At 41.4% G+C, this 25,254-nt stretch overlaps 1 protein-coding gene and 1 long non-coding RNA gene across 2 annotated transcripts in view; one reads left to right on the top strand and one right to left on the bottom strand.

Moving 5' to 3' along the window:
• Positions 1-19,079, top strand: part of FAT4 (FAT atypical cadherin 4) — a 123,043-nt gene extending 103,964 nt beyond the window's left edge. The window contains exons 11-17 of the mRNA XM_053940696.1: positions 592-899; positions 4,942-5,027; positions 6,050-6,229; positions 7,239-7,363; positions 8,485-8,702; positions 13,370-13,631; positions 15,610-19,079. Coding sequence (XP_053796671.1) covers positions 592-899; positions 4,942-5,027; positions 6,050-6,229; positions 7,239-7,363; positions 8,485-8,702; positions 13,370-13,631; positions 15,610-17,480 — 3,050 coding nt within the window. The 3' untranslated portion in view covers positions 17,481-19,079. The remainder of the gene's footprint in view (positions 1-591; positions 900-4,941; positions 5,028-6,049; positions 6,230-7,238; positions 7,364-8,484; positions 8,703-13,369; positions 13,632-15,609) is intronic.
• A 700-nt stretch (positions 19,080-19,779) lies between these two features.
• LOC128787273 (uncharacterized) lies at positions 19,780-22,670 on the bottom strand. Its single transcript, XR_008430642.1, has 3 exons — positions 22,523-22,670; positions 20,521-20,643; positions 19,780-20,410 (listed from the first exon to the last, which is right to left on the bottom strand). It is a non-coding gene; the product is annotated as an uncharacterized LOC128787273 (long non-coding RNA).
• Positions 22,671-25,254: the final 2,584 nt, after the last annotated feature.

Below are 25,254 nucleotides of genomic sequence, written 5' to 3'. Positions count from 1 at the left end.
AAATAATATTCATAAATTAAATCAGGGTTTTTTCCCCATTGTTGCTGCAGTAAAAGAAAAATCAGGGGAAATTATGTGACAGAGATCTGAAAAGAAATATGTAGAATGCACCAAAATATGAATATCAGTAAAAACATGAGGAGACAATATTTTAATCATGCATATGCTTATTTCATAAGTATAAAAAATGAACCACCCAGTGAGAAACAGTTCAGATAACAGCCACAGAGCGAAAAATAAACTCAACTTGCACATTTATTTCCAGAGCTCGATTAATAAATGCCTGATGATAATTAACAACCATGTCTTGACAGAGCTGTCAAGTTGGCTTGTTTTGGTCTTTTCTGAAGAAGCCACAGAAGTGCTTTTTCAATAGCTGCATCTGTCCTTTGTGCCTCAATTTTTAAGTTTAAATATAATGTGCCTCAGCACCCAGCTGTGGGTAATAGCAATCTTCTCTTGGTTGTGTGATTTAAATTGTACGTTAGGGGTTCCACAGCCATGTGGAGAGCACATCCATACTTCGCTCGTGGGAGAAGGCACGATGAGGAAAAAACTGCCCAATTCCAGACTTCACTTCTCATTTTTCAGGTGTTTTTGGGAATCACTGCGAGCTCAGCAGTTACGGATTTGAAGAGCTGTCCTACATGGAGTTCCCCAGTATGGATCCCAACAATAATTACATCTACATAAAGTTTGCCACCATAAAGAGTAATGCCTTGCTGCTGTATAACTACGACAACCAGACTGGAGAGCGGGCGGAATTCCTGGCACTGGAGATAGTGGAAGGGAGGCTGAGGTTCTCCTACAACCTGGGCGGTGGCATGTACAAGCTCACCACAGCTAAGAAGGTGTCTGATGGACAGTTCCACACTGCCATCGCCCGCCGGGCTGGAATGGTAAGAAATGCTAAAATGAGGATTTTAAGGTGAGTTCAGCCAAATCCGTTTGGCTTCCAGGCGAACTCAGAGGAACATGAAATTAGTGACGTTGCGTTTGCTAGCAGAAACTCCAACTTTGGGAAAAAACCTCCTTCATTTCTGCCTTATTCCAACTGACTCAAAGTCCTGTTGGTGGCTTGTTTAGTATGATAATGATAAAGTAAAATGAAAAAAACATGTGCAAAGTGCCCCCATACTCTCAATGTGAAAAATGAGAGCCAGGAATAATTAATGACATAGATGATTATGCGCAGGGCTAATTAACTGCTGTAGATTACAGGGATGATTATAAGGGAATGCTAATTAACCACAGTAATTGCAAAAAGCCTCAAAATATTTTTTCTTAACATTTGGAAAATAGGAGTGGACAGACTTAAAATTATAGGCATCCATGACCTCCTTGAGCTAATTCAGACATTTTTCCAATCTCATTAGACTGGGAGCCTGGTTTTCCTCTGTAGCATACATGTAAAAAGTTAAAAGGTGCTACATTAAAAGAATTTTTTGAGGGGAAGGAGGGAGGTTACTTCTCTGTCCCACAGAATGCATCAGAGGTGAGGAACTCTGCCAAAAACTGGGACAACTGACTGCCATATGCCTGGCATTCTGACCTCTCTCCTGCCTTTTTTTTTCTCCAGTAAATGTTTTCTATTCCTCTTCTCTCATTTTTTAAATAATATTTCCAAAGCAGAACATAAACCAAATGCTCTTTGAATCCAAGCCAAGTTTTTTTACTCCAGTGTTTTAGTTAGACATGAAACCAAATCTTTTCACCATCCATAATCAGTAGCTATTGCCCAACAGTTCCCTTCTCAGGCAGAAATGGCCAGCATACATGGAATTCACGTTTGGAATTAAAGTCATAGAGCAATAATATACAATGGGGTTCCCCATTTTGGTTTGTATATTTCAAGCTAGAAGTGATGGAGGGAATAAAAGCAGTAAACTCTTCTACCCAGTGTGTCTCCCTTCTAGTCCTTGCAGAGTCTTGAGCCCAAAACTCCATTTCAGTTCATTGTGCAAGACCTGGTATCTCCGTTTATTCTGGGTGTTGGTCTCTTCTTCCAAGTTACAAGCAACAGGACAAGAGGAAATGGCCTCAAGTTGCAGCAGGGGAGGTTTAGAGTGAATATTAATAAAGAGTTCTTCCCCAAAACGGTTGTCAATGCCTGGAACAGGCTGCCCAGGGAAGTGGTTGAGTCACCATCCCTGGAGGTATTAAAAATATGTGTAGATGTGACAGCTGGGGACATGGTTTAGTGGTGGCCTTGACAGTGCTGGCTTAGTGTTTGGACTCTTGCAGATCTTTTCCACCATTAAGGATTCTATGGTTCTGTGAAATCCAGTCTTCAGCTGGATTTGCAAATCCAATTTGTGTGTATTTTTAGAACTTACATATCCAAATAAAAATGAAGGATAATTGTGATGTTGAGCAATGACTTTGGTTTAATGTACTTTGATATCAGATATTCAATTTGTATCTTGCAAATTTAATAATAATTTACATCACAGCTTCCTAATGATAAAGCCCGATGGTGCACTTTAATCTTGATATGTGCCAGGTTCCCATTTTAGTAACAAAAGCAGAATGTTACTTCTATAAATAAGATGTAAATGACTAAGTGTAGGGACGCAGAGTAAAAGTTGCAACAAATAAAATGAGGTACACTGAAAAAAAAAAACCCCACAGAAAGAAAATGTTTTACTTGTCAGTGTGCCAGAAGACTAGAGAAGAAGAGAGAACATAAAAAGGGCTATTTATAGAAATTTCAGCTATGAATGCTTCAGGCTAAAAGCAAATATTTAAGATAACCTATACCTTTGTATGATTTTTTGTTTGTTTGTTTTTAATGTTTAAACCTATTCAGTAATGTCAGCTGTTTACAAACAGTATGTGAAGAGAATTGCCTTTGTCTTAGATATTTCTGCTGCAGGAAAAATGTCTCCCAGGTGTCCAAAAGTGGATAAAATAGGCCCCCTTTAGGATTCCAAATCTGTCATTTCCTACAACACAGTGGGATTTTATCGGAAACTGGTAAAATCATTAAGTTGTCAGTCCTGAGCTATTGCAAAGTGACAGGATAGAAAGGCTCATAATGTGGCAAGGTAACTGTAGAGTAATGCTTAAGTAACAAGCAGGAACATTTGACTAACATTAGAAAATAAATTGTATGAACTCTGTTCCAAGTAAAATATATTCTCAAATATCCAGCCCTTCAGCTGGGGCTGGAGCTTGGCTTGCAGAGCACATAGCGATGTAAGTTAGGGAGATTATGCTGATTGAGCTAAGAACAAAAAACTCATTTCAGTTTTTGTTGTTGATGTTCTGAAGGAAAAATATGTATGCATGTGGTGGCATACAGAGCAGCCAGCTTATTATTCTTTCTCTGAATTGTTTAATTTACACAGGGCTATAATCTGCTTTGGAACTGCAGACTGATATTTCTTGAGAGAAGCACTTTGCTCCTTTGTATGGAAAGAAATTCAAGATAAGCTTCCATTAAAAATAGCAGGTTGAACAATTTAATCGTACTGTAGGGTATGATTTAGGGCTAAGAGCTCTGAATTTATCTGGTCAGTACAGTGCATGAGCCTGCAGCATGTATTTGGAGCTAGCATGGCCAATCCGTGGGGATTTCAACAGGCTGTTGTTACCAAACTTATTTGCAGGCAGTGGAAAAAACCTCTGCAGAGTAATGATGTACTGATAGCCAGTGCTGCTTGATCAACTCCCATAAAGCAATCTAAATCAAAATATAAACCCAGGCATTTTTAAAGGTGGCATTTGATTTAAATTTGCTGTAAAACTGTACCACACATCTAGCTGAAACATGAGGAGATGTACAATGTGGATTATGTTTATTTTTCTGAAAATTTGTTTTAAGGAAAAACTAACCTTCAGGGTTGGTTGGGATTTCTTTTTTTCAGCGCATCTGTTATTAATAAATCACTGTGGGGACAATTCTTTGCTAAATAAGGAATAAAATAAAAACTCCTTTTCAAATCAGCAGGAGTTATTTAATTATTTTAGTGACAGCTTTGGTTAGACTTTTATAGATTACAAATAGAAGTACCATGCGTAGCTTCAGTGTAAATAAGTTGGATGGATAGTCACAGAATCACAGAATGGTTTGGGTTGGAAAGAACCTTAAAGATCATCTGGTTCCAACCCCCCTGTTGTGGGCACAGACACCTTCCACTACACCAGGTTGAGGCAACCTTGTTGTCTGGGACTTGATGGCTTGGGGATAAAAATAGTAATAATAATAATAATTAATGAGTAAGACTGCTGTAAGTAGTGGTAATGCCTGGTACTTCTCTAAACATCAGCTTGGTCCCACTCTAGGTGTCCAGATGCTTCTCCATTGTCAAAGTTGAGATCCCTCATAACCTCTTAGTCAAAGCAGGTCCATTTGGTTACTTTTTGAGTTTTATTGAGTGGTTGGATATTATTTTAAACTAGTAATCTCTGTGTTTGTATTCCCAGGTTCATTTTTTTTAACTGGTAATCTCAGTGTATACTCCCATCTTTTGTAACATGCTTTTTTATCAAGTTCAATGTGTTTAATGTCATGGTAAAGTTCCCTGAAGGAACTCCCTCTGTGATCGGAAGGGGCAGCTTTTTGCTCAGATTATCTGAACCATGTCAGGAGTAGGATATGGTACGAACCAAAATAACTTGAGTGTCCAGGAGTAAAGCAAATAAGAGAGAAACCCTGCCCAAATGTGAAAAATTGGTGTTTAACTCCATCTCTGTATGAAGCAGACAACTGGTTTCCTCTCTGTTCGTATCCACACCTTGGTGGTATCCATGCTGTGCTGGCAGTGTGGAGTTGAGCAGTGGCTCCAAAGCACCCTGCAATCCCGAGTGACATTGTGACATACAAGTGCTCCTTTCTAGCCAAGTCCTTAATATAATGCAGTTAGGCATAAGTAGTTCATGTGGTTTGGGACTAAAGCTTTGTAATATTCAGCATATTTGTGTGTGTGCCTTTTGCAGGCGGCATCCCTGACGGTGGATTCCTGCTCGGAGGACCAAGAGCCAGGCTACTGCACTGTTAGCAGTGTTGCTGTTTCGACTGACTGGTAAATATTTCTTCATTTTGTGGGGTTAGTTTGAGGTTTGGGTGGGATTTTTTTTTTTTAATAAGTTAAGAAGAAATCTCCCTGTAAACCAGAGAAAGTTGGAGTAATGATAAGGCTCCCAAGTGTCAGTTTCTTCCATCTTTGTGGAAGCAAATTAAATTTTCTTCATGTGCTGCTGCTTGCTAGGTCAGGCTACATTTCTGCATGGAACTGGATCATAACAAGGAGTTTGTTCAGAAACCCCCAGTTCTCGACACCATCTCTGTCCCCAGGCTCTGGTGGCAGTCAGGAAATGCATGGCCATGAGTAGTCTGCACTGTGGGATAAATGAGGTTAAGATCTATTGCCTAATGATTTGGGGTAATATATTTATTTAAAATGCACCTCTCATTGCTCATAAAGATGTAGGAAATAAAACCACCCGATTAGTGCTGTCATTAAAAAAATATTAACAGTAATTACTTTGACATTGTTTTCAAGTGTTTTCTGTTACAGTTTTCAGTTCACAAACAGTCTGGTAAATAAATCAAACTTTATTTCTGGTGTTTACTGTAACTAACTCAGTAGCCTTGGGTTGCATCTTTGGAGATAACAATAACTTTAATCCCAATCACTTTGGCTAATTTCTTACAATAATCACAATCATGTTTCCTGCCACACAGGGTTTCCCTACTAGCAGAGGTGTTACATCTTTGTAAAACAATGAGTCCATCCTCCTGCTATATAAGTATTATCTACAGTCTCAGTTATAGTTGGGTAAAAAGCCTTATTTTTTGTGATCTCAAGCACACTGCTCAGTCAAGTGAATAGAAATTTTGACTGAGTGTGCAAACTGAGTGTGAATTTATAGCCACTATAACTGTTAGTTCAAATGCTATTGATCTCTGTGTCCCCTTCTAAATGTGAAATACCAATTTGGGAAGAGGAATTTTAGCCACAGGCTGTAGCTGATGGTTGCAGTTCCTGTGCTGTCATCGTTATCCTGATGTCTGGTACTGATTAGTTATTTTTCTCCTTCACAGGACTCTCGATGTACAACCAAATCGAGTTACTGTTGGTGGCATCAGGTCCGTAGAGCCCATCCTTCAGAGGAGAGGACAGGTGGAAAGCCATGATTTTGTGGGCTGCATAATGGAGTTTGCAGTCAATGGACGTCCCCTGGAGCCCAGCCAGGCTTTGGCAGCCCAAGGAATCTTAGATCAGTACGTCTGCTATATATGGGATCAAATGGACCCCATTTGCAATAAAGGAAGCTGTCATGAATGCTATTCCATTCAGACACCAACAGACATTTCTTGTTAGAAAAAAATTCTGTAGAACCTACTGTAAAATGTGGAAAATGTAGGAAGAAAGTGAATTTGGATTAAAGGTTCACTAAAGATTACAGAGTCTTAAAAACAAAAGCAGCATCATTACATTTCTATTGTCAGTGATTATTCAAGTTGCTTTGTGGGCTGAAATTGAATAGCCCCTGTTCTTGGATTTCTTTATAAATTCCACCTGGTTTTGACTGTACTCATACTGTTTGCTAGCTCTCTACTCCCTTTTATTTCCTCTTAATCCACCATGTCTGTTCTCTCACTTTGCCTCTCAAGTATCACTGAATTTCCCTCATATCCTCTGACTGGTCTTTCAGAAATGATGAACTATCCGATTCTATTGTTTTTTCCATCTCAGTATTTGAAATCATGGTTGTAGCAATAATGTCAGTCTTCCATCCAGATTTCCTCATTCACAGTTCCTCCCTCAACCCCCATGTTTGCACTGATCATTGTAATACAAAGGCTCTGGCAGTCTGCAGCATAAAAAAGTGCCTGAAAAGGTTTCTTCTCCCTCACATAACAGATAGTAGGAGTTTGGCTGTCTCTGAATTACTTCCTCTTTTGTCAGACTGCTATAAATTGATGCTGAAAATTGGGGTCTGCTTAGAAACTTTAGCTGCCTACAGAGATTGTTAGAATTACAGAATGGTTTGAGTTGGAAGTGACCTTAAAGTTATCCAGTTCCAATGCCCTTGCCATGGGGCTTCTGCTAGACCAGGTTTCTCTGATCTCCATCCAACCTGGCCTTGGACACTTCCAGAGATGGGGTAAAGAGCCATTTTTGCAATTCTGAGAGGAAGAAAGGGAGTACAGAGGAAGTGTCCCAGCACATTTGCACTGCTTATTTGTGTGCACTTTTTTCAGCATCTACTTTTCTGTTTTCTTTCAGATGTCCCAGACTGGAAGGTGCTTGCATGACCAACCCCTGCCAGCACGGTGGCACTTGTGTCGATCAGTGGTCGTGGCAGCAGTGTCACTGCAAGGATGGACTGACGGGAAGGCACTGTGAAAAATGTGAGGAGGAGGTTTCACTGTCTTTAACATACACCTCACTGTAGCTCAACCAAAGGCTGTTAAGAGTTTCTTTTCAGGGCCATGGGATAATGAATTTTATAAAATAATGAAAACAAGCAGCATGTTGCCTCTTAAGCAGCTTAGAAGTCCACAATGGACTGTTGTCCTTTCGTGAGCTAAAAATGGCAACAACTTGAATACATAATGTTTTCTGGTCTGTATATTGCATTTCAGGTAACTTGCACTCATTTGAAGTCCAGCTTCCCAATAACATATAATCAGTAACTAAAATAAAGGTATTCCATAGGAGGGATTTGCCTGCTATGGGGAGGTAAGAGAGTAAGTGAAAACCCCTTCACATAAACATTGCATTCATGTGCTTATGGCTTCTCCAAACTAAAGTCCTTTTCATCAAATTGGCTGTGGATTATATGCAAGAAAATATTGTAAATGTAAATGAAAACAAGGCATTTACGCTTGGGGGTGATTAACTCTCATAGGAGTAGCCCTGTAAATCAATGTAGGATTGTTCAGGAGAGCAAAGTGATTTATTTCCATGTAGTTGTAATATAATGACTGGGCTTTGTTTTTTTACATGTCCCATTATTGTTTAGCTGATTTATATGCTTTTATTGCACTGGTTTACAAAAGAATTTAGCCATAATTTTAACAGCATTTGGTAGTCAATGCTCTGCCTTTTTTATTCACTTTTTTTTTCTGCCATAACAAATAGAAAGTCATTATCTCTGCCCTGAAGAGCTTAGCGTTCAATATATCATGAAACCCCGATGCAGTAATGGAAACAGTAACATCCCTGGGAAGGAATTACAGTTCTGAGAGCCAAATTTTTTTCCCTACTCCCTCACTTGTTCCCTAGTGAGTTTTAATTTACTCTTGACTGATAGCAGCAGTAAATTACTCGCACACTCCCACTCTCAAACACACATTCTGGTGGAAGCCAAAGAATAGAGGGGCTGCATTTGCCATTCACTCCTGCTCCCCCTCCCCTTGACCTGCTCTGAACTTGATCTCCGCTGTGAGCGAGAGTGGTCGCGATGAGGCAGATGATGGCTGGAGCTCTGAGGAGCTGTATGCTCAACGCTTCCCTGTGCTTGTCCCAGATATTACTGCTGACACGGCCTTGTCGCTGGAAGGCAAGGGGCGGCTCGACTACCACATGAGCCCCAACAAGAAGCGGGACTACCTGATGAGACTCGGGGCTCGGGGTGCCGGCGTGGGCCGCCCGGGTGTGGAGCGCTTGGAAGTGAAGTTCATGACAAGGAGCGAGAGCGGCGTTCTGCTCCATGTCCAAGAGAGCAGCAACTTCACTACTGTGAAGGTAAGATTACAGCTAAGGCCGAGTTTGATTTGATTGGACTGCTGCATGTGCAGTGATCAAAATCGTGTTTTTCCATTACTCTTTCTGCTTCCTTTATGAAATATTAGGTCTTTAACTGAGACTAGGCACTGCTCCAGTATCATTCATCTTCTCAACAATTCCCTTCCTATTTGCCAAGGTATCAGAAGATCTTGATGGTTTTATATCTAATCAGTTTTGTCTAGACTCCAAATAGTGACTTTTTTAAGGCGACATGAACGGTGCTCATTGCCATGGTTATTATCATCATTACACTTTACAGAACAAATAATTTTATTATTGGCCTTTTATCTTCTGATTTTTTGAGCCTTGAATGCAGACCCTCCTTAAGCTAGTAAACGATTGCCAAAAAGTTTTCATTAATTCCTACCAACATGGCTCAAGCTTATCAAACTAGGAAGTGAGGGATAACTTGAATTCATGAGGTTACTCACAGACCAATGTCAATATCAAATTATTTTGGCATACATAGCTGAATTAATGCTTCAAATGCCACACTGTTTTGGGGCTTTTTGTTGTTTTTTCTTTCCTCAAAGAGCTTATTGCTGCAGAAGTTACCTTTCTCAAGAGAAAGTGATGGTTCGGTTCCTGGCGATGACTCAGTCCATTTACTCATAACTCTAAATGAGTACAGCAGTGATGTTGGCAAGCCCCTTTATTGGGGTGGTGTAAGCTCCAAGTTTCCTTGAGTGCTGCAAGGCTTTCCAACTTTTTCTTCCCTGACTTTTAGAGAAATTCATACAGAAATTCACACTTTCTAAGCTTCAGCCCCATGGATATCCTCCACCTGCCTGGTCAGGGTTACGAAGCTTTCCTGACACACCGGCTGCATTTAAGATGCAAGTCTGCACTACTTCCCTGGCATATGCTTTTACCACATCATTTCATAGGAAGTTTCTACCTAGCTCGTATTAGCAGATAAGATCTCATTATTATTGACTTCTGGAGAGAAAAAACCTTTTTATCCCCCCTAGCAGAATTTGCTAGGTGAGCTTTTCAAGCATTACTGAAAAAAGAGAGAGAGTTGCCTTTCCTGGCCAAAGCACTGGTGCTGTGTTTATACAAACACTCTTGTTATTGTTAATATTGGTGAAGTTATACAAGCAAGCAGAGGGTGTCAAGTCCCAGCCCCAGCTGTGCAAGGGAAGAGAGCAGAGGTTTTCCTAGTACCAGATGCAGAAGTTTGAGGAAGGAGAGCCATGCCGGTTGCCAAGCAGTTCCCAGGTGATGCTAGTTAGTAAAACTGCAGTAATTTAACTGTAGCTAGTGCAGTGTGGCCTCTGCACTGCTCCCTATTCCCAGAGTAGGTGTCACCATGAGTATTCCCCTCAGTGGTGGCCCGAGATGCCAATGAAGCCAACCCAGCAAAGGTCTCTATGTCATCTCCATCCACTCCTGGTGCAGAAGTTGGCCTTTAGGAACCTGTCTTTACAATCCTTGTCAGTCTTCAAAAAACAATTTTAGAACTTGATTTTTGTGTCTTTTAATATGCCTGTTATCCAGAGGATTAGCATTCAGAGAAAACCTGACATGTGTTTTTAATATTGAGCCATGCTAGGGGAAAATTATGAGTCCTGTGTCTACTTCCATGCCTTCACATTTTTCCTCTTGTAGCTAATTGGTTTTGGTGTGGCTGGGATTGGGGTAAAACTAGAGAAGTGGTAATAAATCAGACTCACTGAGATTGTGAGCAGTTGATTCACTAAATGATGGATGTAAACTCCCTCCAAAGAACCTGGTAGGGGTCTTTATCATATAAAGGGATCCTTAATCCAGGAAAGATGCAAATATTTGCAGATTACATTAAATAATTGTCAAATTCAGATGGAAAATGCCTCCTCCAAAATCCAGGCAACAAAGAGGGTGGGCATTCCTTTTTAATAGAAATCTTTGTCACAGCTTATTTTCCTACAAGTGCACGTTGCAAGTAATTCAGTTAGATGTAATGGGATAAATACAGCGGATTAAAGGTGAAATTACCTGTCTTATCTTGCTTTATCTAGAAAACTCATCTGCAGTCACATTAAATTAGTATAAATTGAACTCTAAAATCTCTGAATTGTACAGGTAGAGGATGTGGATTACATTTTACCTATACTAGCTAACATGCTCCTGTGTGAGGGGTGGTTGGGCATTGGCACAGGTTGCCCAAAGAAGTTGTGGCTGCCCCATCCCTGGAAGTGCTCAAGGCCAGGTTGGATGGGTCTCTGGGCAGCCTTTTCTCTAAAAGTGTCCTTGCCCATGGCAGAGGGGTGGAGCTAGATGATCTTTAAGGTCAATTCCAATGCACCATTCCATAATTCTATGCATTTATTACGTTGTAGGAACTAATCAGAACAGAACTTTTAAATGACGTCCCATTCAATGGCTAGTTTTAAGACAAATAAAACCCAATTTGTTCAGCAGATGTGACTTGGAATATTAGTAAAGTTGAATCAGCCCTGTAGTTAGGAATATGTTTGCTTTAGTGGTTCATTCTTTTCATTATATTCTACTTGTCAGTTGCTCAGCCATTTAAATAAAACCCAGAAATTTGTGTTACTCAACACTGTCAACTTCAGCGTGTGTTTCAAATTTAGAAACATGTTCTGCTTCAAGGCACTATTCTATATCTTTTCCTGGTTGAAGCAGTCATGGACCAGTCTTGTCTCTGGAAATTTTCCTTTCCAAATGCCCCTAGTATGTTACTTATGAGTATTTTAGCATTAGTCACATGCTATTTTAAAGATACAGAAATAGGGTTAAAGAATCATGAATTACTATGGAAAGTATCAGTTGCTGTCAGGTAAATAATTTTAGAGATCTTTTCTAAGATGAAATTAAAAATTTTGCTTCTGTGCTCAGTCTTCCCTTAAGCTTGGAGGATATTGTCTGGCGTGGTGTATTCCTTTCTGTTTACATAAAGACTAAAATACAAGGCAGTATTTTTATGGGGCATAAAAGACAGAATAAGACATAACAAACCAATTACAGGTTGCAGGCATAAATATATGTATATATTCAGCTCAGTAAACCTTTTTATAAGTTATTGTGGGAAATGGTGTTTAATATGTTTTAATAGTCTGTGGGCTGCATTTGTAAATATGGGATTTTCCTTGGGCTGTGTGATAGTTTAGACACATGCCACTTGTGTTTTATCAGTAACAAAAGCATCCTGTCTGCAAGGCGAGCTTTATCGAACAATACATTTTCAAATAGTCTGAATTACTGCCTTCATAAATGAAGTGGATGCACATATTAACCATTGTTGTATCCTCCATCCAAATGGAATACGTGCTAGATGCATTCGTTCAGGCAGCTGCCAAGACATGAGCGTGGCCTTACAGCCTTATTAAAGCTGGAGTGTCTGAACAAAGTCCTCAGCTTGCATCACTGGAGAAGCAAATCCAGAACATTTAACAGTTTCTGGAAATGAGAGCAGCATTCTTGTAGCTGGTGTGTCACCTCACAGTTCTTCCCAGGTGAACCTTATTTTTCCTGGAACAAAGGATGCAAGGTTTTGAGAGCTTCCAGCAAACCTGGGGCTGTGACCTTTCCTGGACTCTGCCTGCGCACGTCCCGCACGCTTGGGGTACGGATCTCGGACTGACCGAGCCACAGCGGGGAATGTGGGATGGAGAGCAGTTGTTCCATTTAATATGTGTGACCAAGCATGCAGGAATACGTGTGACCAAACATGCACAGCACTGAAGGAAACTTGCAGCAAGTCTCAGAGCCATCCTCTGTGAGTTTACGCAGTTCTTTACATCCTTAGGAGGTCAGCCAGCATACCCAACTTTATGCAATATTTGAGAAACTGGCAGGGTTGGATGTTGGGGATTCTTTTTAAGCTCCTACATCTTAAAGTGCAGAATTTGCACTGATCTCATTTTGGGATCACAATAAGAGGTTTGAAATCCTGCGTCTCATGATTCAGTAGAATTGTGAGGCATCAATCTTAAGAGAAAAAGTCAAAATATTCTTCCTTTTTTCCCTAGCTGTTCACAAGTTTTAAAGCAGTTTATTCAAGAAAGTACTATTTAAAAATTCTCACAAAATCATGCACTTCACAACTCTTCAGAAAGTTTTCTGAAATACAACAAAAGTTTTCTGCAAATTACCAATTAGCAGAAAAAGCAGATATGAAATGGGGCTCTTGCTCAAGGCCTGCTATGCTTTATGCATTCCTCCTGTGTCATAATAAAAACTGGATGCAATTTTCTTGGGCGAGGACAACATCTGTTCACTCTGCTAAGCATTTTCCACACTTGCCTTGAAGAAGGAGGAAGAATTATTCTTTCTCTGGTTAAAATGTGTTGTCATGTGCATGACCTATAGCTGGCTTCTCAGTAGGATTAGTCAGGAATTGAATGGGTGGCAGCTCTAAGATGCAAATTTTCTGCTGAAGTTTCTGCAACATGATGTGTTTAGTTCTGGCCAGATTTTTTGTGCTAGATAATTAATGCCTTTTTAGTACAAAGCAATTATTTGGGGAAAACTATTTGGTTGTTTGGGAAAAACCGAGCTTTCTATTACACCAAAGCCACGTGTTACTGTAGCTGTACTGAGCAGGCATCACACTGGTTACATGTGCGTAGGAGTTATGTGACACCATTTTAAAATTATGTGTCATGTGTTCTTCTGACCAGATAAAAGGCGGGAAGGTGCACTACATATCTGATGCTGGAGTTGCTGGGAAAGTGGAAAGGAACATCCCTGAAGTGTATGCTGCAGATGGCCAGTGGCACTCGGTCCTCCTGGAGAAGAACGGCTCTGCCACCATCCTGTCGGTGGACAGGACTCACAGCCGGGACATTCTCCATGCCACCCAAGACTTCGGAGGCCTGAACGTCCTTACCATTTCTCTGGGAGGAGTTCCATCCAGCCAACCATTCAAGAGCACAGCTGAAGGTATTTTTTCCCCCAAGTACTGTAATTCTTTATCAGTAATTAGTGTGTGCCCATCCTTGCCAGAAAAAATGTAAATTGAATGAGTAAGGATTACAGACTTTGTTCCTTTAGTACACACTGCAGGCTTCTTGTTTCCAAAAGCAGGCACTCCATCTGCAGGGCTTTTTTGAGACAGGGGGATTGCTTGTCTGTACATCAATTGCTATATTTTGGTACCCCTATGGAGAAGAAAGGAAGTATTCTTTACCTGACTCATAATATGGAAAATCAAGGAAAATCTTTCATCTGGGCAAAAATGCTAAACAAAAACTTTGTAGGGATTTGGTAAGTACTGCAGGATTTATCCTGTTATTTATATGATTAAAATATTTTCTGCAACTCAAAGGTCCTGCTGCTTTATCCTGCTGTCAAATGAAGAATAGGATTTATTTCTGAGCAAGGACAATAAGGAAACACCCTCTGACTGATGTCTAGCTGTTAAGGAGCAAATCAGTCTCCCTTAAGAGTTAAAATAACTGTCTCAAACCCTGGCAAAAGTAGGTAACACATATTTGATATCATTTCCCAAGTACTAGGTAAAGATGGAAGTGATTTTTAGCTGCAAAACATGAGATTCTCCAGACAATACAGATGTATTTTTCACATATTTTTATATTGAAAAATCTTCCTGGCTTCATGAATTGTGACCAGATAAAGTATTTTTGAGTGGAGCAAATTCACACTTTACACTTGTGTATTGTGAATATGTATGAAATGTGGTACAAAAGCTTGTGGATGCTGTGCTGACCTTTATCCTTTTTACATGTATATTTTATGAGCAGCATGTGTATGGAAAAAGCAGAGGCTTTAGGAAAGCTGGAACAAGGAAAATTGAGGACACTAACCTCTCACCACTGCCCAATGCTGTGGCAGACCAATTAGGAATGTCTGGCTTCCATTAAGCACACACAGTCCAAAATCCCTTATTCATATGATTTTATTTTATTTTAATATTGGATTACATTGGGTACCACATACCAAGGATTTACAAGGCTCTGGTATAAAACTCTGCATGAACTCGGAGTCAAAAATATCTGCAGTGCTGTTAAAGGCAGAAAACACATGAGGTGACAGGGCTGTGAAGTTGCTGTGTCCAATAAAATTTCCAAATCCAGGTAGATGTGACAAATTGTTTATCACATCAGATCAGTATTACAAGGAACCACCACGCATGCAGCAAGGTGATCGTCATCTTTTCTTGGGCTCCCAACTGAACCTAAATTTTCAACCCTGAGAATTCTAAACCTTTAATAGCATCTCATACAACTCAAGTATATTTGTTGTTTCATGACAGAGTGGTATCCATCTCTGTGTACCATTTTACCACAGCTCTAAGGAGAGATCACCGTAAGGTTGCACTACCTCAAAACCCTTCCAGAAAGGATTTAGCCAGGGGAACACAGAGGATTATTAGGCTGGCAAAAGACTGGATTTTCCTGTGACCTCACTCAACCACTGCACACAGCCTGGGGATAATTCCATCTCCCTGGGCTCTCACAGCACTAAAACTTGTGGCGTGGCCCTGCAACCAAGGTATGGGAAGTTTGGGAGAAGGCCCCTCAAGATTCAGAGAAACAAAAGCATTGCCATGAATTTAGGGGACAGGAGGCTTAGCTGAAGCACGGTAGGCAAGCTCAAATAATGTTTGGTGCTAGCACAGCCAAGCCAGCTGCCCTCAGGATTCTCTGTGGGAAATGATAAGAAGTTTTAGAAATACGGGAAAATAGGGAGACAAAAGCATTGAATGAAGTCATTAGACATCATATTTATTCAAACTCAATTTAAAGACATTAAGTGCTGTTAGAATAGATGTTTCCCTATGGTAACCATGTGAAATCTTGGCTTATTTAGTGAACAGTGGAGCCCGTACTGCGCTGTTGACAGGGCATACTCAGCCTTCAGCTTCCAACAGCTCTGTCTCTTTTTTTCCCTTTCTCAGGCTTCAACGGCTGCATTTCCTACATCAAGTATGGCGGGGAGAGTCTTCCCTTCTCCGGCAAGCACAGCCTCGCCACGCTCTCCAAAACAGACCCCTCGGTGAAGATTGGCTGCCGCGGCCCCGACGTGTGCGCCAGCAATCCCTGCTGGGGCGAGCTGATGTGCATCAACCGCTGGTTCGCCTACCAGTGCGTGCCCCCGGGCGCTTGTGCCTCCAGCCCCTGCCTCAATGGGGGCAGCTGCGAGCCCGGGCCCCACGCAGGCTTCACCTGCAGCTGCCCCGAGGCGTACGCGGGACGGACGTGTGAGACTGTGGTGGCCTGCCTTGGGGTCCTGTGTGCCCCCGGCCATGAGTGTAGGGCGGGTGTCAACGGCGGCCACATGTGCCTCCCATCCCCGCACCCCACCGAGCTGTCCCTGCCGCTCTGGGCCGTGCCAGCCATCGTGGGCAGCTGCGCCACGGTCCTGGCGCTGCTGGTCCTCAGCCTCATCCTCTGCAACCAGTGCCGAGGGAAGTCAAAGGGGCCAAAAGAGGAGAAGAAAACGAAGCAGAAGAAGAAAAAAGGGAGCGAGAATGTGGCGTTTGATGACCCTGACAACATCCCGCCCTACGGTGATGACATGACCGTCAGGAAGCAGCCCGAAGGGAACCCGAAACCCGACATCATCGAAAGGGAAAACCCTTACCTCATCTACGATGAGACGGACATCCCACATGCCACGGAGACGATTCCCAGCGCCCCACTGGCATCCCCCGAGCCCGAAATTGAGCACTACGACATTGACAACGCCAGCAGCATCGCCCCCTCTGACGCTGATATCATCCAGCACTACAAGCAGTTCCGGAGCCACACTCCCAAATTCTCCATCCAGAGGCACAGCCCACTGGGCTTCGCCCGGCAGTCCCCCATGCCCCTGGGAGCCAGCAGCCTGACCTACCAGCCCACCTACGGGCAGGGCTTGAGGACAACATCCCTGAGCCACTCGGCATGCCCTACTCCCAACCCCCTGTCTCGGCACAGCCCTGCACCCTTCTCCAAATCCTCGACATTCTACAGGCATAGCCCGGCCAGGGAGCTGCACCTCGCCATCAGGGAAGGGAGCCCGCTGGAGATGCACGGCGATGTCTGCCAGCCCGGCATCTTCAACTACGCCACTCGGCTGGGGAGGAGAAGCAAGAGCCCACAGACCATGGCAAGCCACAGCTCCCGCCCGGGAAGCCGCCTGAAGCAGCCCATCGGGCAGATCCCGCTGGAGACGTCTCCCCCGGTGGGGCTGTCCATCGAAGAGGTGGAGAGACTGAACACCCCTCGCCCCAGGAACCCCAGCATCTGCAGCGCAGACCACGGCCGCTCCTCTTCAGAGGAGGACTGCAGGAGGCCTCTGTCCCGGACGAGGAACCCGGCCGACGGCATTCCCGCGCCCGAGTCCTCCTCCGACAGCGACTCACACGAGTCCTTCACCTGCTCCGAGATGGAGTACGACCGGGATAAGCCCGTGGCGTACACGTCCAGGATGCCCAAATTATCCCAGGTCAACGAGTCAGACGCGGATGATGAGGACAACTACGGCTCCAGGCTGAAGCCCCGGCGGTATCCGGGGCGCCGTGGCGAAGGCGGGCCCGTGGGGGCACAGGCAGCGGGCACTGTGGCCGGGGAGAGCTCCCTGCCCGGGAAACTGGGGCAGCAAGCAGGAAGCTTCAACTGGGACAACCTCTTGAACTGGGGCCCGGGCTTTGGGCATTATGTGGATGTTTTCAAAGATTTGGCATCACTTCCTGAAAAAACAGCAGCAGCAGCAGTGAGTGAAGAGAGCAAAGGTGGTACAGCGAAGGCTGTTTCCAAGGAGGGGGAAGCAGAACAGTATGTATAGGCTTTGTCTCCTGGTATTGCCCCAGTGCAAAGCCACGAGGACTGCTCAAACCATTATATGGTTGTAGAAAAGCCAAGGTCAGCATCTGATCCCCAGGCCAGTCTGGTTGGAGGAGACTTTAAAAATAATAACCATTATGCTGCTGAAAGAGACTTAAGACATTTTTAATTTAATTATGCTTGGATGAATTTATTTCTCCTGCATGCATTGTATTTGCAAACCAGATATTCGGCATGCAGCCTTTGGAAAGGGTTTTCCTATTTGCCATTGTTTGGTTCGTGGTTCTTAAATTAATAATGCTTTGTTCTGAAAATGAACTAATTTTTTGTTTCAATTGTGAAGGATGTGCATATTGTCTCCAGCTACTAACATGTTTTATGATGCAAGAGTACTGAGGATTCCATTTTCCTTAAGAAGTGCATGGAAGTAAGATGGTGAATGAAGGAATTACAGTAGTGAGATGTCTCAGAAAATGTAGTTACCATATCCTGCAGTTGCTTACATGTGACTTTATGGAATAAATCAGCTTGAATAATTGCTGGCAACAGTGCTTGCTGTAAGTCTTATTCCATACAAGAGGTGCTAGAAGCAGCTCAAGCCAGTCAGCACTTTAGGAGTTTTTTTTTCCTTCTTTTCAGTTTGTTTATTTGTTTGTTTCAGGTTTCTTTCTCTCTCTCTTTTTTTTTTTTTTTTAGTTTGTTTTGTTTGGTTGTTAGGTTTTTGTTTTGTTTTGTTTTGTTTTTTTTTGACAAAGTTGTGTGAGAGCTTCTGAATCTCTATGAAATGTTTTTGGGGATGCTTACTTAATCCTGGTCCATTCCTGCCCCTCCTCAGTGACTCCTGATGGTCGTTTGTCAGCCCAGTCCAGCCCCCTGGCTCACAGCAGCAAGGGACAAGCCTGTCCATTCCCATGTCTCTTGGCCTCCCAGCTTGGCTGTGCTGCTGCTGCAGCCTGTGCTTCTCCCCTGATTCAATTTTCTCATCTGTACTGTGGAAAGGTAGGAAAAACACTCAGTTCCCTGCCTCACAGGGGTGTTGTGAGGGCTAATTAGTTAACTCATCTGAAGTGCTTCGACATTATAAAGCACTATAATAAGTATTATAATAATTATTATTAAAGCACTGCCTAGCCTCTGTGACTTTGGAGTGGCATTTTCTGCATTCTATGATTTTCTATGGTGGAAACTCTGAAGAATTATTTATTGTATAGAAAATTACTGCACTCTAGCATTTTGAAGCAGATATGAGGGAAAACTACTTGTAGATTTATTAACATAGCTTACCAGTCGCCCCCAATTCCCTAAAGTTGTAGGTGAAATAGAATCTCACAAAGTCCTTACATCTTCATGCAGATCTGATGAACCTGTTATACTGTGTAAAAACTTCTTTTTTTTTTTTTTTACCTAAGCTGTTTTTTTTATATCAATATTTTCCTATGCTGAATAGTTTTCTTACTTTCAGGGAAGGTAAGAAAAATACTTTTTTACATTTGTTACTTATGTAACATCCATATTTTTCACATTTTGATAAAATTGTAACATACTGTATGCTTTCTACCTGTAAATGCCAATAATAGAATTAAAATATTTATTTAAAATCTTTAGTGCATGTTATTGGAAAACTTTTGTCTTTTCTCTGTAATTTCCACTCCTTGATCTTCACTTTTGAGGTTTAAGTTATAAGATTTTTAAGCTATATAAACTTTTTAATCAGAAAACAGGCTTTAAGAAGCAAGTACGTATCTCAGGAAGATGGAAAAGAGTATCATGAGGTTGTTGAGCCCAAGATAATGTCAAAAAGCACCAAGTCTACTTTGATATTTCTAATAAAACAATAAAAGCTGTATTTTAGTTCATAGGGTTTTATTAGCAGCAACTGCTTTCGCATTTGTTAACCATGATTTCCACCTCTGCTCCAAGCTGGAGTTTTCCAGTACACAGACAGTGAGGAGTGTGAGAACAAGATCCTTCTATCATAAAGCAGCAGTTGAACAATAAATAACTGCATTCTTTTATACTTAAAAAGGGATAAATCAGACTTGGACAACTTCTTGGAGAATGCAGAGAGTGAAAAAGTTAAGGCTGCAGGCAAGAGGTGAGTTCTGAGGTTACACTTTGAATTAATGGTAAGTGTAAAGAACTTAGAAAAAGGACAAGAAGAAGAGGGCGGGGGGGGTTATGTGTATGTTGTTTGGTTTAGAGTTTATTTTGTCTCAAAACTGGCAATTAGGAACCAGATCTTTTTGGCTAAAAGTGCTCCCAACTTCGTCATGCCCCACAAAAGTGAAAAGATAATGGGCCAAAGTAGCCCATATTGTTATGTAAGTAGTTTCATCTGAAATAACATGAGTTCCACAAATGATTTCAGAGTTTGAGGAGCTGCTATAATTAAACATCTGTTAAAAAGCTGTATGTTTAGTTTGAATGTTATCCTTTAGTACAAATTGTACCACATCCAAGCAGTGATTTTAATAACACATGAGAACTTTAGCAAATGAAAGCTTTTAAATGTAACACCAAACATATTGAGCACTGTTATGCCTGTGTTAAGCATTCTGAGTTTATCAAAAAGTTTTGCTAAGGGGAATAATATGCAGTGTGGACTTAGATAAAATACATGTCATAACTTTAGCACAGTTTACAATTTATCAAGGGGTAGTGCGTTCCTCTAAATTTTGACACTTTATGGTAGACAAATGTATATTTTACTGGTTTCCTTGTTTCCCTGTTTCTGAAAGGCGTAGAGTTGTTTTTGACACTTAAACATACAGTCCATTCCTGCCCTTTTTTTATAATTCTTTCATGATGAGGATCAGCAAAGGGTTCCAAGTGAATCATGTGGAGAAATCATCCGAAGTTATCAGTTGTGAGGGAGTCAGCTGCATCATTCCCCTGGTTCATCATCACAACTACACAGTCCTGTTTCAAGATCTGGGACATATTATAAGTCATAAATATGTGGAAAGAAAAACAGTCTGCACCGCTCACTGCGGTGCACAGGAGCCTCCAAACACATCTCATGTCAGCAATTTTTCTCTGACCTGTCTTTCTGCTGGTAGAGTGCTTGAATGGTCTTTGTCAACTCTGGTGGTGATGTTTTCTCCTGATGATGTTACTAATTAGATGAAAATGGACAGAGAAATGGCAGATTTACTTGGCATTCTCTAGAGAATGAAAAGGAAAATATGAAAAGGAAAATATAAGAATGCTGCGACTTGTGGTAGATGAATAAATGAATAAAAGGAGTGAAATCTAGACTTATCCAATTCAAGACTTTTCAGTATTTTTCATCAAAGTTTTGCAACTTTAAAACCACAAAATTAAAAGTAAAACACATTACATTGAAAAGTAATAGAAAGTCCCACGTTTTGGTGAAAACATCCCCCATCAAGGATCAGACTGTGAGTCTATGCTGCAGACCACAACCTGTGTCAGGGAGTATCAGTTAGCAGTGCAAAATCCAGCTGGAGCCACATTACTCCAGTCTGGGAATGAGAAGGCTTGGGGGTGGAAGGGGGTGCAGGATCTCACTGATGTCTTCAAAATCAGGAGATGGAGCCAGCCAAAGGACTCGAGCTGCCAGTGTTCATAAGGTAAATTAGATGTGGTGGAAGCTCTTTGAGAGTACTCTGTGTTTTTATTGTAGACTGTGATTTTGAAGCACAAAATTCAAGTAGTAGTATAATTCTTTAGTGTTAGGATGTGTAAATGGTATTTTCTTAAATGGATTCTAGAAGAGACTTGTAATTATGGATCCTTTGAAATTGGGAAGGACAATTAGGAGAAGAAGATGATTAAGAGAAAAAGTTACTATTTCTTTAAGTAGGATTGAGGGAAGAAAGTGAAAATGTTGATCTCTCTGCTTTATCAGCCTAGCATTTTACTGTTTACCCTTTATTCCTTTTTCTATGACCATCTATGTATTAATTCCACCATCCTTTCCTCTGCTCTGTGAAATTAGTGCTTTGTTCATCCCAATGTGCTCACTTTGGCTTTCTGTAAAGAGCACTTAATGAAGATGACTGACAGCTTGTGTTTAGGTTGTCAACACCACAACCAGTCTTTTTTTTTAATTTAGATATTTGCACTCAACTGGCCTTTCCTACATTTTGCATGAAGCTCACTTTCCTTTCAGCCATCTTACAAGAGCTTTTTCCAGCAATAAAATATGGTTGGATTCTTAGTAATTTTTACAGCCTTTTCCCAGTGCCTTTCAGGTTTCATCATCCTATATTGAGAGGATCAGCAGTGAATAGAGTCTTTCTAAGTTGCATTTTGAGTTTAAAAGCACCTTTATGTCTGGGCTTCACAAAGTAAATCCTCAAGAGATTCACTCTTCAATTTTAGAGCCACATGTATTTCATTTATGAGCATGCACAAAAAAAAAAAAAAAGTAATTCTCCACATGGATGACCAATAGCTATTCTTTTAAGCTGTCATTTACTGCTGGAGAAGAAGACTCTCCACCTGTCATTCTGAGGAAGTATTTTCAGAAATGTTAAGCAGGTTTTTTTGCAATTTTCAGAAGTGGCTTCCACCAAGCCCATTTTCTGGTGAGAACCCTCAAAGGGAAGACCCTGCATGGTGCCCCGAGGCAGTCAAATGTCAGCATTCCATTGGCATCTGTAGGGATCACACTGTGCCTGCTTGGAGCTTGGCTTCATTCCGATCTTCCACAATCTTCCTGCTCCTCTGCTTCCAGTGTGGGGCAAAATGAGGGTCCAGCAAAGTGTTGCTTTCCTTCCTCCCTTACAACTGGAAAGCACACTTGGCAAGAGATGGAGAATGAGTAGAGGTGGCTCCTTCTAACCTCTGGGAAACAGTAATGCTAAACTACATTCATTTAACTTCAATTTACATCCTCTCAGAGGAAACATTTTCAGGGAGTCATCAAACAGTGTACGCTGGAAGAAAATAAGGATGAAAGCCCCACATCAGAAAATTTGTGTCAGTTGGGACAAATCAACAGCAAAGGGGTTAAAAACATTTCAGTCTTTCTAGAGCGAGCCCTGAGGATGATGTGTGGTGTCTTGGATAACTCACACATGTCATCTGTCTGGAGAAAAAGTGGAGCAGACATTGGAACAGGCTTTCGAGGGAAGTGGTGGAATCATCATCCCTGGAAATGTTCAAACAAGGATTTGACACTTGGGGAGGTGGTTTAGTGGTGGACTTGGCAGTGCTGGGTTAATGGTTGGACTCGGTGATCTTGGAAGTCTTTTGCAAGGCTGAATGATTCTGTGACACATATGCGTGGCAACACGCACCCATGGACGTTTGTTCCACGTGGCAATTAATGCCCTGCAAATTCCCTGCCAGGACTCCAGGTTTGGAAAACAGATCAGCAAGCTGCCTGCCCCCAGCCACGAAAGCCCAAGCCGCTGTTCCGTGTGATTCTGTGCATTCCCCTAAAGCCCTGTGACTCTGTGCAGCCCGTCAGACAAGGAGCAGGGAAAATAAACAGGTCCCTGTCTTCCCATTTGTTGGTTTATTTCCCCTGAGCCTTTTAAAAACCAGAGTCTGATTTAGTAATTATTGTTTCTCCTTGCATATCTTGTGTAATTAGCTAGAACAGCAAATTAGGGAATAAGAGATAAACATTAATATAGAAAACAGTCAGTAATATAGAAGAACATAGGGGATGAGAAATGGATATTGATGAATCATTCAAAAAGCACATTTTGGTGCAATAATCTAGAATCCTTACAAATAAGCATTGTAATTTCCTTTAAAATACAACTCTTGTTCAATAATGCGAGTCTTTATTAAAGCAATTTGTTAAACCTTGGCAAAAAAACTATGTGACAGCATCATTTTACAAGAATTCCTTGTAGTTCATAGAAAGCGAAGTGAGAGCTGGAATGGTTTGCCTTTCCTAAAACAACTGATGTTAAGCATATTAAAAAAAGAAAATGAATCATGTTTATTTTTTTTTTTTTTTTAACCTGTAGAATTTATCACAATCATCAGAACCGGCTGGACTTTGTAGAGCTGCATAACCCCATGTGGCAGGGAATGCCTTTTCTGTGATGGTGACGCCTCCCTGCTTTGCAGGAGGAGCTATAATCAACATGACATGTTATTCTGGACTCCTGCCAGAGACAGCCTGCTAGTTTTAAGAAAGAGCAGCGAGTTCTGATAAAGAAAACCCACCCTCAGCCTCAGAATGCTTGGACCACACTGGTATCCCAAGGCAGCCATGGCTTTTGATATTGCCAGGACAACATTCCTAACTGCCTGTGAATTTCTGCCTAAATGCTCTTTTACAAGGGAGAAAATGCTTTTGTGAGAGGAAATTGATTGGTATTTCAGTCTGAGCCTGTTACTGTCACCAGGAAAAAGGACAGGCAAAAGCTTTAGTTTAGGAGGGGCCTTAAAAATCACATGGGCAGGGACACTTTCCAGTAGACCAGGTTGCTTCTAGCCCCATCCAACCTGGCTTCCAGGGTTGGGACATCTATAATATCACCCCTGTATGGTTTCCATCTGACTCTTGTCCTGGTTTTGAATTAGAGTCTATATAGGCAACATAGACTGGAAACTAAGGGGGCTTTTTTAAGATTTAATCAAAGCTGAAAGCACTCAAAGGTAACAACGTGTAAGAATGCAATCCTTTGAAAGCCAAAAATTAGTGTATCTAATCTACTGGAGCACCCCAGCATTTCAACAATTGTTTTATGGAATTGCATTAAACTCTGGCTTCCCAGAAATGCCACAGAAAATCCAAATAACCAGATTATTTTATCCATGTCAAATACACTCCTATTAAAATTACCCACAGAGTCTCCAGTGCCCTGGCTGCATTTACAGCACTATCCAATTATTCAAAGCACAAGTAGGAGAGAGATCCTGATGGAACAAATAGGTCCCTGAGGATGACAATTTCTCTCTACTGCTCCTGAGGGAGGTCATTCCTGGTAAGTACCAGTGATGCTTGAAACTTGTAGCCTTAGGTTTATTAGGAAATTTGTTCCAGCTGGGGCAAATCATGCACTAGCTATGGGTGTCACTTGGAGCTTTTCTAATCCTGTTATGTTTAGGGATTTGATCTATTTTTTTCTCTCCAAAGTAGTTTGCAGCTTGAGTCATGTGAAAGAGGTAAGAAATATTGTTGTTACTTCAACAGAACTGATTTTTGATTGAAGTTTTTAATTACAGTGAGGTGGGAGTTTATTATGAGATATTATATTAAATTCTGTTCACTTTGACCCTTTTCCTGCTGTTACCAGAAATTCTGTTGTTGTTCGTTGTTCTGTATCCCATTTGGTTTTCTTAGAGTTTGTTTTATTCACCTGTTCTTAGCATTAGAACTGAAGGCAGCTTTTTATGAAGCTAAGGCTGCAAATAACATCCCCCTGAAACTTTTTAATGATTTCTGTGGCAAAGGGCCCTTCTTCTTCTTTGAATTGAGTGCACTCACTGAATAATTGCATCTGACGAGGTTCTGAAGCTTTGTCAAAGTTTCCTCTGCCTTCTCATTTTGGTTGCTTCTGTTTTGACTTTAGGATGTCCCTGGATGTTTGTCACGGGAAATGAGCTTGGCTGTTTGCTTTGGTTTAAGTGACATTCAATACTCTGAAGAGAGAAGTGGAGTATGACAGGTCTATAATTGGGTCAATTTTTCTTTTTCCATCCATGAAATAGCCAGGCATGTACATATCTAACTGTTCTGCTCATGCAGTACACCATGTCCTGGATTTTTAATAGAGTTTCTCTGTAGCTAGTTTTGAAATGGTTTTTTGGTTTTTTTTTTTTACACTTATAAATGAATCTTG

This window comes from Vidua chalybeata, chromosome 4, assembly GCF_026979565.1.
Source record: "Vidua chalybeata isolate OUT-0048 chromosome 4, bVidCha1 merged haplotype, whole genome shotgun sequence".
NCBI classification, from domain to species: Eukaryota; Metazoa; Chordata; class Aves; order Passeriformes; family Viduidae; genus Vidua; species Vidua chalybeata.
This window is presented reverse-complemented; position numbering and strand designations above follow the sequence as displayed.